Source organism: Homarus americanus, unplaced genomic scaffold (genome assembly GCF_018991925.1).
Source record: "Homarus americanus isolate GMGI-L3 unplaced genomic scaffold, GMGI_Hamer_2.0 scaffold25195, whole genome shotgun sequence".
NCBI lineage: Eukaryota > Metazoa > Arthropoda > Malacostraca > Decapoda > Nephropidae > Homarus > Homarus americanus.
In genome coordinates, this window is record NW_024750561.1 from 122,030 (window position 1) to 146,397 (window position 24,368).

A 24,368-nucleotide genomic window follows, 5' to 3' on the forward strand; every position below is an offset into this window, starting at 1 on the left:
GTATAGTATTGTTTTATTTGTTATGTCCTTAAGTACGGTCAAGGAGTTATGTTTTTTTTAGTTGTAGGTTTTAATAAAAGGTGTTTCAGAATGTGTAAATTTCCTTTTTTCTTTTGACTTAAGATTGGATATGATCTATGTATGTATGTATGCAATGTAATGTAATATAATATAATATAATACATACAAATAACACAAAAACGTGGTTGGAATGCGAAATAACCCCAATTTTCCTTCTACGGGGCTCGAACCTACGCACTTAAGAGATAAAAAAAAATATAAGATCTCCCAAAAATTAATTTCATTATTTTTGTGTCACTGAGTACTTTACAACCGCCTCTCTACCTTGGAATATATACAACCTGTGATGAGCCGCGCATGGAGGATCAGGGCACATACAGGAAGGCAGTGTAAAAGAAACGAAAATATAGACGTGCAAGCAAAGGGGCTGTGTGGGACTGAGAAGAAAGGGGTGTTGGGGAGAGTGGAAGAGAGTTAGGAGGAGAGAACGAGTTACAAGAGAGAGAGAAAGAAGAAGAGAGAGTTAGGAGGAGGTGGAGACGAGGAAGAGAGAGTTACGAGAAGGAGATGGATAGTGAGAGAGAGAGTGTGGGCAGGGCAGGGGAGGGGAGAGTTTAAGCTACTGAGAAGAGTCGGCGACGCGGAAGATGTAAACACTGAGGAGTATATTCAGGTGTAGGCTGTCCCTGTGTCGTAAACCCTTGGGATACACTCAAGGTATTCTTCTCTCTGTATACCACGAGAGGCAAATCCTTCAGGCTTGGGTAGGATTACAGGTGGGAACTGCCTGTAAAGGACTCTGGACTCCTACACTAGAAGGATCTCAGAGGATTTTTTCTTCTCTCATGGGACTTTATATTCATTTGTATATAAAGTTTGTCTTTTAATACTGATGTGACAGCCAGAGAGTTTTATTACATCTTAAGGTTAATTAAATCATTCAACCTAACCTAACTTAACCTACCAAACGTTAACCTAACCTCACCTCCGGAACGTTAACCTGAGCTAAGCTAAGCTAACCTTACTTAACCTTATGCTCAGGAAAACTAACCTAACCTTCAAGCTAAGCAAACCTAACCTAACTTAACCTAACCTTCCAAACGCTAACCTAACTTAACCTTGAGCAAAGAAAACCTAACCTAACCATAAGCAAACCTAACCTAACCATAAGCAAACCTAACCTAACCTTATGCTAACCAGACAGTGAAGAAAATGAATAAAGGCGAGAGTGTAAAAAATTAATAAAGACGAATCAAAGATAAATGAATAACACAAGTGACAGAGAACAAGTAATATGATATATGGACACCGTCAACATAAAACAAACACTTACCTCTAGATAAGTGAACCTCTTAATCACTGTTGGCCTCGGTCTCTTAAAAAAACGTCATGAATTCGACTCCGTGTACCCAATCAGCCCCGAGTCTCAATTCACAAGGCTTCTGTATATTATGTTTCTGTTTTAATTAATCTGAAAAGAACGTAACAATATCTAGTTAAGGTTGAGTTTTAGTATTAGACAAAGATGTTTAAAAAAATCCAAAATAAGATTTATTTTTCAGACAATTAAAAAAAAATGTGAATTATTTGAAAATTTCCTTAAAATTCTAATGGAACTTCTCCACAGAATCCCCCGACACACACACACACACACACACTCTCACACACACTCTCTCACACACACACACTCTCTCTCACACACACTCTCACTCGCACACACACACACACTCTCACACACTCACACACACTCTCACTCACACACTCACACACACTCACACACACTCTCACTCACACACACACTCACACACACTCTCACACACACTCTCACACACTCACACACACTCACTCACACACTCACACACACTCTCACACAGACACACACTCTCACACACACTCTCACTCACACACACACACACACTCACTCACACTCTCACTCACACACACACACACACACATTACCATGAGGTTTACCCCCAACAACCCTCACAATATATGACCTCACCAACAATGAAGTTTCTCCCACAATAAGTCTTCCCCCGGCGAGCTTTTTCTCTAATGATCGCCTGCACGGAATTCTCAAATGATAACCACCAAATGTCTGCGTGTTATTTTTTTTTACGTGGAGGTGGTGGGTGGATGAGGTGGTTGGTGGAGGTGATGGAAGAGGTACTGGGTGGAGAAGGAGGTATCTAGTAGCAGTTTGTGGGTGGGTAGTGGAGGTGGATAGCAGCAGTTGGGGTACACACTTAGGAATGGTGTCGTAAAAGACGTGATATATTATCTTGTGTTATATGTGAAACACTGTCGTCTGTGTGTGTGTGTCTGTGTGTGTGTCTGTGTGTCTGTGTGTGTATGTTAGGTATCCACAACTCTTCGGTCATCTCTGTGTTGACATTTATCTAACTCCTCAGTCTATTAACACCTTCAGGAGTGATCACCACCTATGTAACTCATTCATCAGCCTAGGGATCTCTCGTGTTGAGGCAGTAGGCAGTCACAGGACAATGTTGTAACACATTCAGACGTGCAGTAACCCCCCCCCCCTCCCGCCAAAGAGGTCACACTCAGAATTCAGCCACAGAAGTCATTACTCTTCTTAATGGTGGAGGGTCAGCTGCTGCTTGCAACCCAACACGGCACATCTTTTATGGCTAGTACTGAGAGAGAGAGAGAGAGAGAGAGAGAGAGAGAGAGAGAGAGACCCTTCCTTTCTTTCATAATTATTCTTAAACATTTGTTCTGAGTTACTACACAACAAACAATAATAATACTAATAATAATAATACTAACTACTACTACTACTAATATTAATAACTACTAATAATAATAGCTATACAACATTAATTTTTGTTACAAGTACAGTATATATGAAATTACTTACTGCAGGTAAATTAATGGAGGTGAGGTTTCCCTTTTAAAACTCTCTATCGTGATGCCATTAGAGCGAGAAGAAGAAGAAGAAGAAGAAGAGCTAAAAGAGGAAGAGGAGGAGGAAGAGAGGTAGAGGAGGAGAGAGAATACCATCTTCTTTAACGAGAGAGCACCAACACAGTCTTACCGGTACTAAAGTATATTGTGTGTGTGTCTTCAACGACGGTACGAGGGAAGAAGATTAAACTAATGATAAATGAGGGAATAACGAGGTACAGGACGAGGATGAGGAATAAAGTACATGGGTAAAACTTATTTCAAAAAAAATATTATATTTTACACTCACACACAAACACACACACTCTCACACACACACACACACACTCACACACACACACACACACTCACACACACACACACTCACACACACACACTATATCTATAATGGCAGGAGCATAAGTGACAATAGCCAGAACCATCCATCATATGAATTATTTGTATTACCTTTATAAATGGTGTATGAAAATAGTATTGTACAGTAAATGGAAGAATTTTCAATGCTTTGTTTTTACTTTCATACCACATATTGAACTGTAATATTTGTTATTGTTATTGAATATCAGGAGGGCGAGGGGTCAGAGGTCATTTCATAGGGGTGAGAGGTCAAATGTCAACTCGCAGAGGGGGAGAGGTCAAAAGGTCATCTTAAAGGGGGGTGTGAGGTCAAAAGTTCAACTCGTAGGGGTGAGGTCAAAAGTTCAACTCGTAGGGGGGTGTGAGGTCAAAGGTCATCTCATAGGGGTGGTGAGAGGTCAACTCATTAGGGGGGCATTGAACAAAATAAAATAAACATAGACGCTAACAATGGAGAACAGAACAGTACAACAATTATTACCATTTATTTAACCACAATATTTTACAACTTAGTGTGATTTAAAAATTTTTCCATAGCAATCAATAGAGACACACACACACACGGACATATTGCAGACTCCTTATTTTCTTATGTTCTTCTTCTTCTTGTGTTCTATTGTTCTGTTCCTCCAATTGTTTGATCCTCCATCATCTTTGACTTATCATCTTTGTCATTCTTCATCATCTGTAGTATCATCCGTAGTATCTGTAGTATCATCCGTAGTATCTGTAGTATCATCTGTAGTCTCTTATCTATTTCATCTTTCATCATCCGTGACGTTTTATACCACCCGAATCATCCCCCATCATCTGCAGTAGCTTAATATTATCAATTTTATCCATCATCATCCGAGGTGTATTTCATAAGTCTTGGTATCTTCTATCCTCTTTGAGTAGAGTAATAGACACAATCGGTGGCTGGGGGGAGGGTGTAGGTCTGAAACAGGGCGAGAGGAGACGATTAACACATTCATGACAACCACAACAACACTACTAGCTACCCTGACATATGTGACTTTATATACAACTTTAAAGTCAATCTCGTTCTTCGTCTTGTAACTCCCGTATATAAATAAACATATATAGAGTACATATTAGAAAGGGTAATGTGTGAATGATCAATAACAACAAAGTGCAGGAATTTATTAAGGTTTGGTGTTAAGAGATGACATTGAAAGGTAAAAAGTAGATACGGGTATTGGTGATTCTATTGAAAGTGGATTTAGTATTGGGGGTGTTTATGTGATGCGGATTTAGAGGAAGTTAGAGTTTAGATAGTAAAGTGACTGAGGCAATCAAACTAAATAGGTCATGGGATTAGTTTGTGGTAATTAAGAGCTAAATTATATTATCACATCTTAAGAATATAGTCAGGTTTCTCAAGGAGTTAAGCTGGTAGAGTTAGGAAGTGTTGGAGATGGCAGTCAAGATGTGTAGAGTATTGCCACTTGCATTTATCTGGTCATGGGTTAAAACCAAAACAAACCCAACACTGACCTTACTGATGTGGAACCCGGGTTGGTAATAGTCGTAAACCAGCACAGTACCTGGCTTGACTAACTCTACGTCCACTTCACGCACCACTCGGAACTCTACACACACCTCCTTGGACGACGCAAACTCCTTCACATAGAATAACACTTTACTCCCGTCCACATCAGCCCTCATAATCACGTTGGGGTTCTCATGTATGACTTGTTGGAGGTCGTCCTTCATAGGGAGGTACCCGGTCACTATGTTTACCTCTATGATGGCCAAGTTGGAGGTTCCGTCACTGAGGAGGTAAGAGGCACAGACCCTGATGTGTTTGGTGATACAGTTCTTGTCTGACGGTGTGTGGGTGATGACGTGGACTGAGAAGGCGTCACTGGGGTCTGGCTTGATGTTGTTGTAGCGGAGAACAGCCTGAGGCCAGAGGAAAACAAGATAGGAAGGGAGGAAGGGAGGACAAGTTAGTATCCGTTTGTGTAGAGTAAGGGCGTAATTTAACATATACAGTGTTTACATAGTTCCAACACAGACAACGCTAGACTCTTCCATACATTCTTTACCATTAATGAATAAAAAAAATATATTATATCCACACCAGAGTTCAATAATCTTCTAAAAATCTACATAAGATATTTATTCAATATTCGATATCAAAGTTTAGTTGAAAACGAATAAACCTGAACAATGATTTGGTAATGAGTTTGGTGATCAATTAACGCCAGACACCTGATTCAATTACGATAATATAACTGTTAAGACCACAGCAACAGATACAAGTGTCTATACCGTGATATAACTCAACTCAAATATGATGAAAGAGAATAAACAAAATGATACTAAGTTAAGAGACAAGAAGAGGCTGAGAGGTGGAGGAGGGGAGGAGCATATCATCACACGACTCACCTGGACAACAACACACGACTCACCTGGACAACAGCACACCCTTCACCTGTCACAGTATGATTAACGAAGGTGGGTATATTAGGTAACATCACCAATTGCTGTAGTAGTTTGTTGTTGTTGTTGACGACGAATTTATGATGTAGTCCATTAGCTTTCAGGATGACGGTCAGTTCCATAGACTCCCTGTAGGTGTAGGCTGAGAATCTGGCCAGTGCCTGTAGCGCCACCACGGTGTCCTGGAGGAGAGAGAGGAATAGTTTGTTTTAAAGAGAAAGATATATATTGAGAGTTAGTTCCTGGATACCACTTTCCGTCTCTCCTCGTCCTTATAACTCTAATTTAAATAAAAATAATCTTTGAATTATAATCATAGCCACATAAATTTGATACATAAAATGTTTAATTATTAGAGATAAAAAAATACTAAAGAATCGTCTTATAATACGACTAGACATAAAGAGAGCCAAATTCACCTCTTTGTTTAGCCTTTCACACAAACTTGTTAAACTAAACTTCGAAATATCCATAAATTAACATTGTACATAAGATTATTATTCATTAGACCGTAAATATTTAAGTATATTTACCTTTCTAATATAATAATACAAAGTTCAAAAGCTGGTGTGAGATGGAAGGTAGAGATTTATTTTCTCTCTGTCTATTCCACTAAACTGAGGCTTCCATTTTCTGTTCATGAGAAGCACCATAAAGAAATTCCTTCCTCAAGATTTAAATAAGATAGAATAGACATTTTGTTACGTTTTTATTAGTTGTAGCATTAAGTAGGGTGTTGTGGAACTAGTCACCTGTGTAGAGATGAAACCACCTTGTCCGTTCCTGTGTTTGGTGATCCACTTAGCTAAATTCATGGCTTGTGTGTGGAACTTACGGGGATCATGAGCCATTATTGCCAGCATCAAGTAGCCAGAACCTTCAACAGCCAGTGCAGTACCTTTCCCTACCACAGATATAAGGAAAAACTAAAGTTAGAGCCGATAAAGATTACTATTGGTGATTATGTTGTGAGTTGGGATGTGTTATGTTATGTCAATTATATCTTCGTGCATTTTGTTTCGTATAATTATAAAAAAACAACATTATAAATATTTCGAACCAAAAAGCAACGTACAGGTCAGTGAAGGGATGTCACACACTACTGTACGTCAGGGCTACCAAGTGTATCAAGCTCTTCAGTGTTTACCAAAATGAGATGTTTACTCACAGGAGATGATGCCAAGCTTAATTATGATGGCTGTCTTTTTACTCTGATAATGTTTGGGTACCTAGTGTCTTGATGGAGTCACCCACGAAAGACCCATAGCCTCTTCTGTTGCTCCACGAACCCCGGGATTCAGATTCGTGAACCCGATGTTGTAAACACTAATGCATTATTCTGTCCATCGGGTTCACGAGTCTGAATCCCGGGGTTCGTGGTTCAGGAGGAGAGGCGACAGGACTTGGTGTGGTTGTACTATGCCTGTGTAGTAAGATCCTCGCATTATTAGTAGTGAATAAAACTTACCATTGATAAAGAATTTGTCTGGGATCTTATGCTCGTTCACCATGGTCACCACGTCCTGTATAACTGCCTCAGCTTCAGGCATGTTGGCGAGGGCAAGGGCGTAGGCTTTTAGGCTCATGACGTATGGATCGTAGACCTGGTGGGAGGTGATGCAGCGGATCGCCTCCTTCACCCCAACACTAGTAAGGTCCTCTCCAGCCTCCAGCAGCGCCACCATCACGTACGCCGTCAAGGGCACCGGTGACTCACGTCCATCAACGCCGCCCTTCATCAACAGTTTATGATGAAGCTTATGTGAACGTGAAGCATCTTATTATGGAACTGGCTGACCATTAACCAGAAATACCACACCTCGTCACAAGAGGTCGCAAGAGGGTTTTAGGAGGAGGTGGGGAGAAGCTTCAGACAGACAGAGTGTTATCGTCATCACCTCCTCATACTATTATCATGATATACTCTTCAATCAATATCATAAATACAGAGTCAATCAAAAAAGAATACCCAGAATTTAATAACCAACCAATAAAAATCTGGGCATTCTTTTTCGGCCACCCTGTATATCAAACTACCTCCAGGCACTGTATAACTAGTGTGATTATAATGATAAGTATTAAGGAAATATATACACGATATTTTCACACATATAAACATCAGAGGCCAGACATAACCTCCATAATTATAATATCTCGAGACTTCTCTTCATTAACACGAATAATATTACAGTGAAATAAAAGGAACATAAGAAATATTACATTTTAGGGAAAGAATCGTCTGAGATAACGCCATTCTTACTTTCATCCCCTTATGTAAGACCTTCCCAGTGGATATAAAACAGCCGTCTTTTCCTTGTTTTGAGAGTAACCAACTTGTGGACTTAGCGAGGTCGTCTTTGTCGATCTGTGGGGGTGAGAGTGTGTACAGTACAGAGGTGGTGATCATAGCGTCCAACTTATTGCTGCCAACAAGAGATCATGTAACATATACCACTAGTATACACAGGCTTCTATCTATCTATCTATCTATCTATCTCAACCTTAAATTCTCTAATATGTCTAATAAAAGATGGTGGTTAGGTTAGGTTGTGTTGGTTGGTCATATAGAAGGATATTCAGAAAATTATGTAAACAGGGAGAGTAAAGATGGTCTAGGAAGGTGTGTGTGTGTGTGTGTGTGTGTGTGTGTGTGTGTGTGTGTGTGTGTGTGTGTGTGTGTGTGTGTGTGTACTCCCCCACCCCCCGCCAACTCACCAGAATAAAGGGTTGAGCCTGAGCGAACGATTTGACGACAAAGGCAGTAAGCCAGGTGGAGCCGGTCCTGTCAGTTTTACCAAAGGCGCTGAAGGAACCGTCAGGATGTCGGTATTGAAGTTCTCGCTGATAACCTGAAGTGAAAATATAGGAGTACTGTTTGTTGGTAATAGCCCAAGTACTGTCCTTGTAATATATATTTGTCACAGTGATGCGTTAGGTAAGGTTAGGTCAAGTTAGGTTAGGTCAGCTTAGGTCAGGTTAGGTTAAAGACGCCGATATAAGGTATATTATGAACAAGGTATCGCAGAGAAATAATTAACTCACTTTCCTGACTAAATTTAAACACTTTTTTTCCATTTAATCTTGATGTTATATAAAAAAGTTAATAATTCAGAGAAAATTATTTATAGAATAATTTACACCAGAATGATTCATCATACAGGGATTATAATACACAGAAACACAGGCTTATATCATTAGGTCCCTATGGCATGATAATTCCCCTATCTTACACACACTAAACTACCCAACCATGTCGTTTATAATGTTAGTTTACCTATAATTGCTAACTCAGAACACCTCATTATCACAGCCCTAACAATGTCACGGAGAAAGATGATAACTGATAATGATGCTTAAGACAGTAATGATGCTTAAGACAGTATTGATGTTTAAGACAGTAATGATGTTTAAGACAGTATTGATGTTTGAGACAGTATTGATGTTTAAGACAGTATTGATGTTTAAGACAGTAATGATGTTTAAGACAGTATTGATGTTTAAGACAGTAATGATGTTTAAGACAGTAATGATGTTTAAGACAGTAATGATGTTTAAGACAGCATTGATGTTTAAGACAGTAATGATGTTTAAAACAGTAATGATGTTTAAAACAGTAATGATGTTTAAGACAGTATTGATGTTTAAGACAGTATTGATGTTTAAGACAGTATTGATGTTTAAGACAGTATTGATGTTTAAGACAGTAATGATGTTTAAGACAGTATTGATGTTTAAGACAGTATTGATGTTTAAGACAGTATTGATGTTTAAGACAGAAAGACAGTATTGATGTTTAAGACAGCATTGATGTTTAAGACAATGATGTTTAAGACAGTATTGATGTTTAAGACATAATGATGTTTAAGACAGTAATGATTGATGTTTACAGTAATGATGTTTAAGACAGTAATGATGTTTAAGACAGTAATGATGTTTAAAACAGTAATGATGTTTAAAACAGTAATGATGTTTAAGACAGTATTGATGTTTAAGACAGTATTGATGTTTAAGACAGTATTGATGTTTAAGACAGTATTGATGTTTAAGACAGTAATGATGTTTAAGACAGTATTGATGTTTAAGACAGTAATGATGTTTAAGACAGTATTGATGTTTAAGACAGGATTGATGTTTAAGACAGAAATGATGTTTAAGACAGTAATGATGTTTAAGACAGTAATGATGTTTAAGACAGCATTGATGTTTAAGACAGTAATGATGTTTAAAACAGTAATGATGTTTAAAACAGTAATGATGTTTAAGACAGTATTGATGTTTAAGACAGTATTGATGTTTAAGACAGTATTGATGTTTAAGACAGTATTGATGTTTAAGACAGTAATGATGTTTAAGACAGTATTGATGTTTAAGACAGTATTGATGTTTAAGACAGTAATGATGTTTAAGACATTAATGATGTTTAAGACAGTAATGATGTTTAAGACAGTATTGATGTTTAAGACAGTATTGATGTTTAAGACAGTATTGATGTTTAAGACAGTATTGATGTTTAAGACAGTAATGATGCTTAAGACAGTAATGATGTTTAAGACAGTATTGATGTTTAAGACAGTCACCTCTCTCCATGTATGTGATAAGGTTCTTGGTCGTCTGGGGTGTGGTTTGTTTGGTTGCCGTCAGGTACTGTTGGATGTAGATATTGGGAGCGAAGTTGATCATGTTCTGTTCCCCACCACCAGTTGGCAGGCGGATTAATGACCCTAAGTTCTGTAAGATGTTATTATCATTAGTTATGTACATCACTATTAGTTATGTACACCACTATTAGTTATGTACACCACTATTGCACCACTATTAGTACCACTATTAGTTATGTACACCACTATTAGTTATGTTAGTTATGTACACCACTATTAGTTATATACACCAGCACTATCAGTAGTGTGCAAAAATCACCTTCATAAATTAATATAGTTCTAAAAACAGGTGATATGTCAATAATTATTTCTGGATGTAATTATATGACAGACAGACAGACGTTGACCTCAAGTATATAAAACAAACAAACAAGTAAATGTCGATTCTCTCTCCTCTGTACCAACTATCACACACCTATACTGACCTCGAGTGTTAGGGCGAGAAGGTCACCAATGACTGTGACCCAACCTCTGGCTGACCCCTTCACCACGCCCTCCGGTACTGTCACCTCCCACAGGTCTGGCTTCGTGCCCAGAGCCTTGTCTTCTGTGGGGAGGTTAAGTGAGGTAATATTTAATGTAAGAGGAATTTGGCAGCTCTTTTAGCGGTGATATCTGAGTAACTTTCATCTCTCTTAAGTGTTCTGACAGGTGTGTGTGTGTGTGTGTGTGTGTGTGTGTGTGTGTGTGTGTGTGTGTGTGTGTGTGTGCAGCAGCTCCAATAATAAACACAGGTTATTCTCACCTTGAGGACAGACATAGGTGGTCCAGGTGTCCTCCCTAGGGAAGCCCTCAGCCTCTACATTGATTGACTTAATCAAATAATCCCTGAGAAGAAGACAAAAGGTAATTAAATGCTCTACAGTAAGCAGTCAACATGCAATACTCTACACCTTCCTTAAACAACATATCAAATGGCACTAACTCATCAGAATCAGTTATACAGGTTAATTAACAAGTCTCTGTACACCTGTGATAATTAATAATATAATTTTTACCTGTTATATACATATAGGGTTTGTATACCTCGTTGTATTTATGGTGAATAGTGAAAAAGGTTACGGTGAATGGTGAAGAGAATAGTTTTTGATCACCCTGTATAGTGAAGTCCTTTACTTGATGGTGATGTAGTGATAAGAATCAATGATAGTAAATCAACAATCAGGTTAGGTTAGGTTTGCTTAGGATAGGTTAGGTTACGTTAGGTTTGGTTAGGTTAAGATAGGTTACGTTAGGTTTGGTTAGGTTAAGATAGGTTACGTTAGGTTTGGTTAGGTTAAGATAGGTTAGGTTTGGTTAGGTTAGGTTAGGTTATAGTCCACACCTGAATGACTCGCCAACGTCGCAGTCTACAGTCTTAATGGTGTTGTCCACATACGCCAAAACACTGATGTTGACGTCACCGATGGCCAGCGGCTTGACCTCTACAGTATGGACCACCTTCTCCTGCGCTGCTACACATGACCTGTGTTGACCCGGCGGTAGTTGTTCCTGTGTCTTGATCACCTCCAGTTGTTTACTCTTCTGTAGTATTACCGTCACCTATGGCATGAGGAGAAAGCAGTGAACCCTCCATTTAACGAACTATATAGAGATGAAAGTCCGTTATATCGAGAGTCCACTATATGTCAAACCTCCAAATAACGGATTTCATGGAGAGATAAGTTCGTTATATGAAGGCTTTACTGTATTACAATGACGAATATAGGATACCAACAGAGCACAAAAGATGACCTAAAATAATATCTATTAATATCATTGTGGGCTGTGATGGACTGGGTAGGTTAGGTTATGTTAGGTTAGGTTGGGTTACGTTAGGTCGGGTTAGGTTGGTTGGGCTAGGTTAGGTTATGGGAAGAATCTTGTCCAGGTACTTAAAAGAAGACAGTGTTACCAGAACCAAAAATGTAAAAAAATTCTGTATAAACTTCTTGATCATTGACTTTTTCTTAAGCTATAGAGTCTTAGATCATTATGGATGTTAGAGGCTTATAGTGAGAGTTGAAAAAATTGCTGTGAAAGCTATTTGGTATTTTAAAGTATTATAATTGTCGATCAAATATGAGATATTATTTCACCTTGAGGAGGAGGACTGGTGTTGTAAGACTCAGTAGAGGTGTATGGCAAAGGTCGATCAAGACTTATTAGTTTTGGCTGGTAGAGTTCAATAAGACTTTTCATGGAGTGATAGTTGGTTGACGTAGTTAAAGTTTTACCGGTAATGAGTGGTTGACGTAGTTGAAGACGGAAACTTTGACGTGGAGGACCTCGCCACGCTTGACGGAGGGCGGGAGTGTCAGGTCGATGAAGAAGGGGATGAAGGTGGTAATGGATGCCCTCTGAGACAGCCCCACGCCCTTCTTGGGATGGACACACACCGCCTTCCCCACCCACTGTGTGATGGTGTCTGGCAATGTCACTTTCTGCCTCAGGAACCCGGACGCTCTGCAAGGAACAGTATTTCCCACAGTCCTTCGGTACAACTGTAAACTAAGGAACACTTACGGAACAAGTAGCAGATCCCAGAGCCATGTCTTACGGAACAGGTAGCAGATCCCAGAGCCATGTTTCAGGCTACTTTAGGAACACTTACGGAACAATAAACAGATCCCAGAGCCATGTTTCAGGCTACTTTAGGAACACTTACGGAACAGGTAGCAGATCCCAGAGCCATGTTTCAGCTACATGGAACAATTTCTACTTTAGGAACACTAACTAGCAGATCCCAGAGCCATGTTTCAGGCTACTTTAGGAACACTTACGGAACAAGTAGCAGATCCCAGAGCCATGTCTTCGGAACAGATAGCAGATCCCAGGCCATGTTTCGAGGAACTACTTTAGGAACACTTACGACAGGTGGCAGATCCCAGAGCCATGTTTCAGCTACTTTAGGAACACTTACGGAACAAGTAGCAGATCCCAGAGCCATGTCTTACGGAACAGGTAGCAGATCCCAGAGCCATGTTTCAGGCTACTTTAGGAACACTTACGGAACAGGTAGCAGATCCCAGAGCCATGTTTCAGGCTACTTTAGGAACACTTACGGAACAATAAACAGATCCCAGAGCCATGTTTCAGGCTACTTTAGGAACACTTACGGAACAGGTAGCAGATCCCAGAGCCATGTTTCAGGGAACTCGGTCCTTGGGGCATCTGTTGGAGTTTCTTCTTCTACTTCGTCAGGCACACCGACTTTAATAAACTGGGACTCCTGTCGGTTAAGCGAAGAGGTAGGAGGTGGTGGTGGTGCCTTGGCGAATTGAACAGTTTGTTGTGGTCCCTTTGAGGTCGAGACGAACATAATTAACGTAAGATAAATACATGAATTGAAGTTTAATAGATGAGCTACTACTATTACCTCTACTACTAGTACTACTACTAATACTATTACTGTTATCTCTACTACTAGTACTACTACTAATACTACTACTATTACCTCTACTACTACTACTTTTTTTTAAACGTGGCCTCCAGCCTCCCCCAGACAGTGTGGTATATAAAACACTAGAACAAAACGCATTCCAAAGCTTAGTTAACCCACTCTAAAGCTTACTTACCCCACTCCAAAGCTTACTTACCCCATTCCAAAGCTTAGTTACCCCTTCCAAAGCTTAGTTACCCCACTCCAAAGCTTACTTACCCCTTCCAAAGCTTAGTTACCCCACTCCAAAGCTTACTTACCCCTTCCAAAGCTTACTTACCCCTCTCCATTTATTGTATAGTGGGCGGTAGGTTGGTGGCTCTGTAAACAACGACAAGAAAGAACCATAAGTCATAGTAATTCATATGATTCTATTAATGTAGCCTTGTGTGTGTGTGTGTGTGTCTGTCTGTCTGTGTGTGTGTGTCTGTGTGTGTGTGTGTGTGTGTGTGTGTGTGTGTGTGACAAAAAAGGTCACATGTAAATTGCTAGTGACGAGTCAAGATTGATAACTTTTACGTAAAGAGGGATCGTGTTTGATTGAATTATTATTATTATTATTATTATTATTATTATTATTATTATTATTATTATTATTATTATTATTATTATTATTATTATTATTATTATTATTATTATTATTATTATTATCATTATTAACTCACTTTCCTCACACGGCCTCGTCTCCAGGGTAATGTCGCTCAGCACGTAGACTCCTGTATCCTGTGGGAAGAAACGAAAGTGAGGGGTGAGGGAAGGGAGGATGTGAGGAGATAGAATGATTAGTGAAGGAAGGAAGGAAGGAAGGAAGGAAGGAATATAAAACAAGAAAAGACTAAACTAAATGAAGTAAAAACATTACATTATTTAGTACACTGGATCGTGGCTCTTCTAATGATAAGAATCTATTGATAACACTAACACCATACAGATAAAATTAGATAAAAACGTTCACTTTATGATAAGAAACTCACGTCAAACATCCGTAGGGCATCGACGTCTTTGGTTTGATAATCCAATGCCTTCGCCTCTGTCAGAAAACACAACCAAACAATAATAAAATAACCATAATACAGGTAAAAAAATAATACCTGTAATTAGCTTTAAGGTGAGATAATTAATACACTTAAGGTAATAGAATTCTTAAATCCCTCCTTCATGTATGTTATCTAGTCGACAGGTCAATATAGACAGGTGTTTGGTTGAGTAATTACAGGTACAGAGTTTAAACTTGTTATTGAGTTTTGATGTGTGTGATTTAGCTGTACTGTATACGTTATTGCGGAATATATTGAGTAAAAATCTGCAAGATGATGATGATAATGATGATGATGATGATGATGATGATGATGATGATGATGATGGTAATGATAAGGATAATGGTGATAGTGATAATAATAATGAGGATAATGAAGATAATGATAACAGTTAGTAATAATAATAATGATGAATATAATGATAATGATAATACCAACAATGATGATGATGACGCACGTAGGGCTTCATTATACCACATGGTAGATAAAAATAATCCCTCACCTCCATCATCGAGTTTGATCTTACAATAGAGGTCGTCAAGTTCCTCGTGGTTAAGTGTATCTGTGATGGTGTATGGCCTAACCACCTCAAACACTTTGTCCACAGTCAGGGTGTTCCTCTGAGGGGCCAACAACTCCACACTCCTGTCTACCACACCTGTTGAGAGAGGTAGAGTAACATGTGTACACCTGTTGAGGGGAGATATCAAGACCGAAGCATACCTGTCCACTACACCTGTCTTGGGAACATAATGCTTCCTGAACACCTGTGAGAATGTTCTGTGCTTCATCTTAAAACGAAAATAATTAAAATATCTTGAATACGAGTTACCGAGGCTACACAGAGAGTAGGGGGGTGAGACGAGGTCCACCATGGCCACCGCTCCTGGCCTGGCCACATCCGCCGTCAAGGTCAGGTTGACGCGGTTGACGAGACACTTCTCCACCTCCAGCTCCCGCGTGTCTGATACTACCTCACCGTCCTCCCGGATACACCATACCAACACCTGCAACACCATCATACACTCTCACTACACCTGCAACACAATCATACACTCTCACTACACCTGCAACACCATCATACACTCTCACTACACCTGCAACACCACCACCACACTCTCACTACACCTGCAACACCACCACCACACTCTCACTACACCTGCAACACCACCATACACTCTCACTACACCTGCAACACCACCATGCACTCTCACACCTGCAACACCATCACACACTCTCACTACACCTGCCATCATACACTCCTGCATACAACACCTGCAACACCATCAAACACTCTCACTACACCTGCAACACCATCATACACTCTCACTACACCTGCAACACCATCATACACTCTCACTACACCTGCAACACCACCATACACTCTCACTACACCTGCAACACCACCATACACTCTCACTACACCTGCAACACCACCATACACTCTCACTACACCTGCAACACCACCATACACTCTCACCACACCACCAACACCACCTACTTACCTTAACGATGGGGGAGGCGGTAGGTGGCAGAAATATAGATAGTTTGAACTCTCCTCTCTGGTAGTGAGGAGGGAGGGGCGGGAGAGGTGCCAGCAGGTGAGGGTCGGTCAGTGGCCTCTCATTAGCCACCTGTTGTGATTTAAAGTACTGGATTTTGCCCCGCGACACAACCTGGAGAGTGACAGTAACAAATTAATAAATGAAGAAATATAGAATAAACTAATAAATGAAGAACTATGGGATAAATACGTAAATGAATGAATAATATACAATAAATACGTAAATGACTGAATAATATACAATAAATACGGTGACTGAATGAATAATATACAATAAATACGTAAATGACTGAATAATATACAATAAATACGGTGACTGAATGAATAATATACAATAAATACGTAAATGACTGAATAATATACAATAAATACGGTGACTGAATGAATAATATACAATAAATACGTAAATGACTGAATAATATACAATAAATACGGTGACTGAATAATTTAGCACTGTGGTGAAATGTTTAACTCTGCCTAACACTAAAATATACGTCTTAATTTATTACTGCAATATCTCTCAAATGTTGTGTCTGATTTTAACTAACAAGGTTTTGGGTCCACTGATATCTTATGTCATTTTCCCTGTAAATTTTTTTTAATAGTATAATATTAATTAGTTGATTAAATCTTCTGTTGTGTGTGTGTGTGTGTGTGTGTGTGTGTATGTATGGTTAACACTAAAACGAAAGACCATTTTTTAGAGAGAGAGAGAGAGAGAGAGAAAGGGGGGAATAGAGAGAGATATAAAAACAAAAGAAAAACAGAAAAAAAACAGAGAGAAAGCAATTATCTTACCTGAATGGTGATATCAGATCTAGTAGTGTTGACACGAGAGTAAGCAACATACAACACGTGTTCTTGGATGGCTTCAGGAGAACACATCAGTTTACCGTCAGGTGCTCGAATAGTCAGGGAGGAATTGGTGGGTGAAAAATACCTCCTGAAGTGTATATCGTCCCTGGGGGCATTCATGTTAGTCCAGCAGGTTAGTCCTTTGAGCTGTTGAAGGTATTGAATAGTAATGAAGTTTCTTATTTACTCTGTGGAAGATGTGTGTTAAAATGTCTTATTGTTAAGGTAAAATGGTGGTGATGTCTGTTAAATTCTCTTATTGTCAAGGTAAAATGGTGGTGATATCTGTTAAATGTCTTACTGTCAGGGTAAAATGGTGGTGATGTGTGTTAAAAGGTCTTATTGTCAAGGTAAAATGGTGGTGATGTCTGTTAAATTCTCTTGTACCTTCAACTGCAATGGAAGATGATTGAACAAGACATTAACCTCAAAGACCTTTTAGAAATTTATAAAGACAATGTTATTACTATAGAAGATTAATAGAGACCCATAGAACAGAAGAGCTTTTGGGTAGAAGACAACGGGAACAACAGGAAGTATAACAGAACCCAAACAACGGAGACAAAGGAGAATATAGAAGGACCCAAACAAATAAAGGGTGGCAACAGAACCCCGACAACGGAGATAACAGTAAAATAAAAACAGAGCCCAAACAACAGATAAAGAATCCTAATCTAACGAAGGACTCACCGCTATGGACGCCTGATCACAGTGTGGGAGAGAGGCGGTGAAGGTTCCATCGTGTGTGACGGTGCGATTATAACACAACTTACCACAACACACCTCCACGGGCTCCCCTACTGCACCTGATCCATCCGGCCTCTCAGCTCGAGCCTGTGACGGGATACAGGTAAATAATAGGTAGACTTGTAAATGAGGGTTAATTACAGGTGTTAGTTGGAGAGTTGAAGTGAAGTGATTTAGTCATTAAGGGAGATATTGAAGTACAGTGATACATGAATAAATTAACAGGTAATGAAGTGTATTTTCTGATTTAATTGCATATACACCTGAAAGTTTAGTTAATTAATGCACCTTAGTGAAGAAAAAACACGGACTTACAGACCTTGAAGGTGAATGGAAGATTTGGCTTCATGTAATTGTCAAGGTAAAATGGTGGTGATGTCTGTTAAATTCTCTTATTGTCAAGGTAAAATGGTGGTGATCTTCTGTCAGGGTAAAATGGTGGTGATGTGTGTTAAAAGGTCTTATTGTCAAGGTAAAATGGTGGTGATGTCTGTTAAATTCTCTTGTACCTTCAACTGCAATGGAAGATGATTGAACAAGACATTAACCTCAAAGACCTTTTAGAAATTTATAAAGACAATGTTATTACTATAGAAGATTAATAGAGACCCATAGAACAGAAGAGCTTTTGGGTAGAAGACAACGGGAACAACAGGAAGTATAACAGAACCCAAACAACGGAGACAAAGGAGAATATAGAAGGACCCAAACAAATAAAGGGTGGCAACAGAACCCCGACAACGGAGATAACAGTAAAATAAAAACAGAGCCCAAACAACAGATAAAGAATCCTAATCTAACGAAGGACTCACCGCTATGGACGCCTGATCACAGTGTGGGAGAGAGGCGGTGAAGGTTCCATCGTGTGTGACGGTGCGATTATAACACAACTTACCACAACACACCTCCACGGGCTCCCCTACTGCACCTGATCCATCCGGCCTCTCAGCTCGAGCCTGTGACGGGATACAGGTAAATAATAGGTAGACTTGTAAATGAGGGTTAATTACAGGTGTTAGTTGGAGAGTTGAAGTGAAGTGATTTAGTCATTAAGGGAGATATTGAAGTACAGTGATACATGAATAAATTAACAGGTAATGAAGTGTATTTTCTGATTTAATTGCATATACACCTGAAAGTTTAGTTAATTAATGCACCTTAGTGAAGAAAAAACACGGACTTACAGACCTTGAAGGTGAATGGAAGATTTGGCTTCATGTAATTATCCCTAGAAAGGATCTTGAAAGTGAAGAGTCGATCATCCACTTCAGTTTTAACCTCACTGTTTATTCTGACACCTGTACCTTCCTCCTCCACGGTAGCGTTGATAGTGAGGGTATGAACATAACACTCCCCCTTGAAGAGATCCTTAGTACTCACTACTATTTCTCGGCAGCCTGAGATCTGTAGGGGACCAATACCTAAAGGGTCATTCATGTAATAAAGGTTGGTGGAGTATATGGTATTACTTCAGTGTGTTGAAGGAGGTGGTGTAAATAGTACCACCTACTTGGGCCGTGTTGAAGGTGTTGCATTTGGAGGAGCTGTTTATTCTTAGGGCTACTGTTCCCTTTACTGGCTGGCCGAATGTGTACCTGAAGGAGGAAATGTTGTTGATAGTGTAGTAGTGATGATGACACACACACACACACACACACACACACACACACACACACACACACACACACACACACACACACACACACACACACACACACACACACACACACACACACCATCACGAATTTTATACCCAATGGGAAAAAATAATTCCACTCGTGAGGACAGAAGCACAGGTTGTTGGGGGAGACTCACTTAGCACAGACGGTGAGGGTGAAGGAAGGGTTGATCTTCAGGAGGATGGGAGGTGCTATGATGGTCACCTCGAAGCGCGGTAACACATAATCCTTGACCTCTAGATGCTGGTGTTGAGTCACGTTGTTGGGCATCTTAACGTGGATGGTGTAGCGTCCCTGTGGTAATGTTAACTGTTAAATGTCTTGGTGTACCTGTGTGTTAATTTCAACATGATATTAATATTTTTTTCTTTTTTTTTCCTTTCTATTTATTTCATCGGTAATGTTCTCTCTCTCTCTCTTCCTTATCTCCTGCTTCTACTTTAGTCTTTCATATCTTATATTTTCTTCTCTGTCTATTCTCATCTTTATTTCCATACTTCTTGCATTTTTTCAGTTCGTTATTCACCTTTATCTTTCACCCTATTGCTCTTCCCCCTCATCCTCCCCTCACCCCCCCACCTCCCCCTCACCCTCCCTCACTCTACCTCCCCCTCACCCCTACCTCACCCCCTCACCCTCACCCCTACCTCCACCTCACCTCACCTCCTCTCACCCCTCACTCTCACCATCTCAGGTTCATCAACGAGGGTGAAGGACAGATGAATCAGGCCAGCAATGTTGACAACGTTCCTCCACTGGGCAATACGGGTGTTGGTAGGGGTCGTGATCCATATTTCCGGGTACTGTAAAGTCACACACGGAACATTTGTCACCCTGAGTTGAGAATTGACATGGTGATGGTGCTAATAGTGATGATGATGATGATGGAAAGGTTTATGGATATTGAGGTTAATTACAGGTAAATACAATCTAAGGTAGCTATATAGGTGGATATTTTCCTTGAGTGAGTTAGGTTTAAAAGAGAGGTCTTATAGCGCTTACAACACACATACAGACATAAAGACATACAGAGACAAAGACATACACACAGACCAACAGACACACACAGACCAACAGACACACACAGACACACACAGTACATCAGTAACACCTCACCGTCGTGTTGGAGACCTCAAGTGTAGGGCCATCTATCGTCAACACCCGAAACTGAACCATCTGTCCTGGTCTATAATGAAACTTGTCTGTCTGGATGAAAGTCTTGGATTCCCGGCTCACGATGTCAACCTTCATATGGCGGTAGATAGCTTCCCCACACAGCTGGCCAAACACGTGGAATAACACAGATCCCTCGACTTCGCCAGGTATATGCATTACTTTACATAATTCTGTTTTACCTGTACCAGAAGAACCATACCATATTAGTAACCCCCCTTTTAGATGTTGAAGGTTTGTTGCAGAATGTTGAATTACGGATGGAAAGGTTTATTTAGAAGTTATTAAGTAATGATCTATGTGATATAGCAGGTATTGTAGTGTAGTTTAGTCATGAATGTTAATATTGCTTGTGGTTGAGGTTAATGATTACTTGGAATACCTGAAGAGAGAGAGAGAGAGAGAGAGAGAGAGAGAGAGAGAGAGAGAGAGAGAGAGAGAGAGAGAGAGAGAGAGAGAGAGAGAGAGAGAGAGAGAGAGAGAGAGAGAGAGAGAGAGAGAGAGAGAGAGAGAGAGATACTCACCAGCAGGAACGGGGAAGTCCAATTTAGGAATGACCCTCAGTGCCATCTCCCCAGAGTACCTGTGTTTAGGCTTCAGTTCACTGGCCATCACCTGGATACTTCCCTGTGGGGCGTTGGTGTCATAAACCATCACACACAACTGTAGCTCCTCACCTGCCGTCCACTGGCGAGGCGTAGTGATCATATAACACCTGGGAGAGTACCAAGTTATTATGTACTCATGGTAAAACACATATAGAAACACCCATATATCTTATAGATATAATTTAAGATGAGTTTTAACTTGTATGAGAATCTAAATACACTTACAAACTCCCCCCATAGAAGCCCCTTAACACACATGTACCCCTCCCCCATAGAAGTCCCTTAACACGCTACGCCCCCCTTCTCGAGGATATGTTGGCCCCCCCAGGTAAACAAATTAAGGTATAAACATGAATTAATTTTGTCTACTCTCTCATGTCTTCACTCAGTCTTAATATAGGATGGTTGGAGACAGGACCATATATACACACAGTCTTTCTTTCTTCATTATATTTCATCTTCTTCTCTTTATCTCTCTCTCTCTCTCTCTTTCTTTGGTCTTCCTCCCCTCTCTCTCTCTCTCTCCATCTAAAGTAACTTAATAAAATTTAACCTAACCTAACCTAACCTAACCTAACCAGGAAGAATTAAGGTGTTAAATCTTAAGACAACATAATAAACGGGGGGCGCTAATCTTCAGGTGATCCACATAAATAAAAACAAACTCCCTAAAAAAATCCCCACTAACCCAAAAACCAGAATAAATTGACTTTTTAAACTTATAATCAATTTTCAGTCGTATATATATAGAGGTGAATATAAACTGCCAATAAATTATCCAAACATTCAGACAGTCAGAAAAAATTATAAGAGAAACATTTATTCTAGCGTCATGAAGTTACGTACATGGCGAAACATTTTGTCATGGGTTAATAGTTTCAAGTTGTGGGTAGGTGTAGGTGTTGACAGTATTGTACGTGCTGCTACACATAACAAGGGAGTGTTTAAAAAGAAGTGTTGTGTATAGTATATTGCTGTGTTTGTAAAATAGACTCTCTCTCTCTCTCCATGACTCAATCCATGGTTACGACACACCAAGGTTTCTACCACCAGCTTGATATAACTCTACATTTTCTTCTGCGTAACACCTTCACCTACCAAGCCCGGAGAAAACATTTACACAAATTTATTCCTCAACATTATCAAGAAAATAATCACGTAGCGCTATTTCTCATTACCTTTGAGGAATAATACATATATATGGATATTTCTCACCATCTAATCAGAGTTAATTAAGAGATATTTACACACATTATTTACACAACTTCAAGATATTATTCACAAGACAATATTTCTCATCAGATATATTAAGGAATGTAAATCTGTCTCTATTTACACATGGATGGATGTAAATGAGTTATTGAAGATATTGAAGGTATTTACACTCGTTATATTCATTTAGCTTAGGTTAGATGGAGGAATTAGTGATTGAAGGAAGAAACAGCATAAAATAAACATTATTTTTATAGGAAACTTAAACCAGAAACAATAAAAATATAATTGCAGGTTTTAGAATCTTTATAAACCAATATCTGATCATTTACGAGATATTGATAAAAAATATATAGGTGGCAATAGATCACATATATATCATAGGTATAATATAACTCTTGAGACATCACTACCCCGATTTAAATTCACGATATGTAATTAAGACTCTGAGGTAGAAGAGTTAATGATAATAAAATATTCACTAATTAATTTATGCCATTCAAAATATCTTGTTAGATTATGATATGAGAGAGAGAGAGAGAGAGAGAGACACTTATCAATACCCTTAAGTCATTAATCTTGAGTACAATGAGGTGAAAGAACCATTTTTCCCGTTAACTGACCCTTATCACTAAACTTCCTGGAAACAAGACAAAAAACACCGTTGACCTTTGACCTGACCCTCACCACACACACACTGGTCTGGTCACTTATAATCTATGAGGTTCTCAATCAAAGTTTCTTACTTATTTACTCTAAGATCCTCAGCCACACCTCTTGTTTACTCTAAGATCCTCAGCCACACCTCTTGTTTACTCTAAGATCCTCAGCCACACCTCTAGTTTACTCTAAGATCCTCAGCCACACCTCTAGTTTACTCTAAGATCCTCAGCCACACCTCTAGTTTACTCTAAGATCCTCAGCCACACCTCTAGTTTACTCTAAGACCTCAACACCTCTAGTTTACTTAAGATCCTCAGCCACACCTCTAGTTTACTCGAAGATCCTCAGCCACACCTCTAGTTTACTCTAAGATCCTCACACCTCTGTTTACTCAAGTTCCTCAGCCACACCTCTTGTTTACTCTAAGACCCTCAGAAGCCACACCCCTTTTGGGGCTTAATACTTCTAAGACCCTCAGCCACACCTCTAGTTTACTCTAAGATCCTCAGCCACACCTCTTGTTTACTCTAAGATCCTCAGCCACACCTCTAGTTTACTCTAAGATCCTCAGCCACACCTCTAGTTTACTCTAAGATCCTCAGCCACACCTCTAGTTTACTCTAAGACCCTCAGCCACACCTCTAGTTTACTCTAAGATCCTCAGCCACACCTCTTGTTTACTCTAAGATCCTCAGCCACACCTCTAGTTTACTCTAAGACCCTCAGCCACACCATCTTGTATTCCCTCATGAGTGACGACAAAGACTCACTCTCTGATGTGCCGTCAACAGAGGTCCACTAACAGTCCCCTCCAAAACAAAACCATGTTGTTGATATACCATTGTCTCGGGAACACTCTAAATTATGTCGTGTTTCCTCAGTCGTTTACACTTGCGTTGTTACACACTCAGATGACGACAAAAAATGACGAAAATATGACGAAAAATGAAGACGAATACGAAGTCTTGGTAGGAAATAATTGGATATTTATTTTGGT

The 24,368-nt window shown here is 39.5% G+C and overlaps 1 protein-coding gene across 1 annotated transcript; it reads right to left on the reverse strand.

Annotated features, from left to right (window-relative positions):
• Positions 1 to 3,824: 3,824 nt before the first annotated feature.
• On the reverse strand, positions 3,825 to 19,473 carry LOC121854104 (alpha-2-macroglobulin-P-like). The gene is made up of 21 exons (XM_042348490.1): positions 19,225 to 19,473; positions 18,849 to 18,992; positions 17,980 to 18,123; positions 17,233 to 17,436; positions 16,376 to 16,546; positions 15,703 to 15,877; positions 15,373 to 15,528; positions 14,808 to 14,863; positions 13,511 to 13,692; positions 12,629 to 12,857; positions 11,737 to 11,954; positions 11,143 to 11,240; positions 10,838 to 10,932; positions 10,332 to 10,482; positions 8,470 to 8,603; positions 8,015 to 8,119; positions 7,223 to 7,487; positions 6,507 to 6,658; positions 5,724 to 5,936; positions 4,804 to 5,211; positions 3,825 to 4,243 (listed from the first exon to the last, which is right to left on the reverse strand). Exons 1-21 carry the CDS (start codon positions 19,471 to 19,473, stop codon positions 4,187 to 4,189), a joined length of 3,606 nt encoding a protein of 1,201 aa, XP_042204424.1. The 3' UTR covers positions 3,825 to 4,186.
• Between the last annotated feature and the right edge of the window lie 4,895 nt (positions 19,474 to 24,368).

What these genes read in the sequence shown, in the direction of transcription:
- LOC121854104 (XM_042348490.1), bottom strand. Translation starts at nt 19,473, where the DNA reads ATGAATGACCCTTTAGGTATTGGTCCCCTACAGATCTCAGGCTGCCGA. An exon ending in GTGATCAGGCGTCCATAGCG is followed by an intron (nt 18,124 to 18,848) that starts GTGAGTCCTTCG and finishes ATCCCGTCACAG; the next exon opens with GCTCGAGCTGAGAGGCCGGA. An exon ending in TATCACATACATGGAGAGAG is followed by an intron (nt 8,604 to 10,331) that starts GTGACTGTCTTA and finishes TTTTCACTTCAG; the next exon opens with GTTATCAGCGAGAACTTCAA.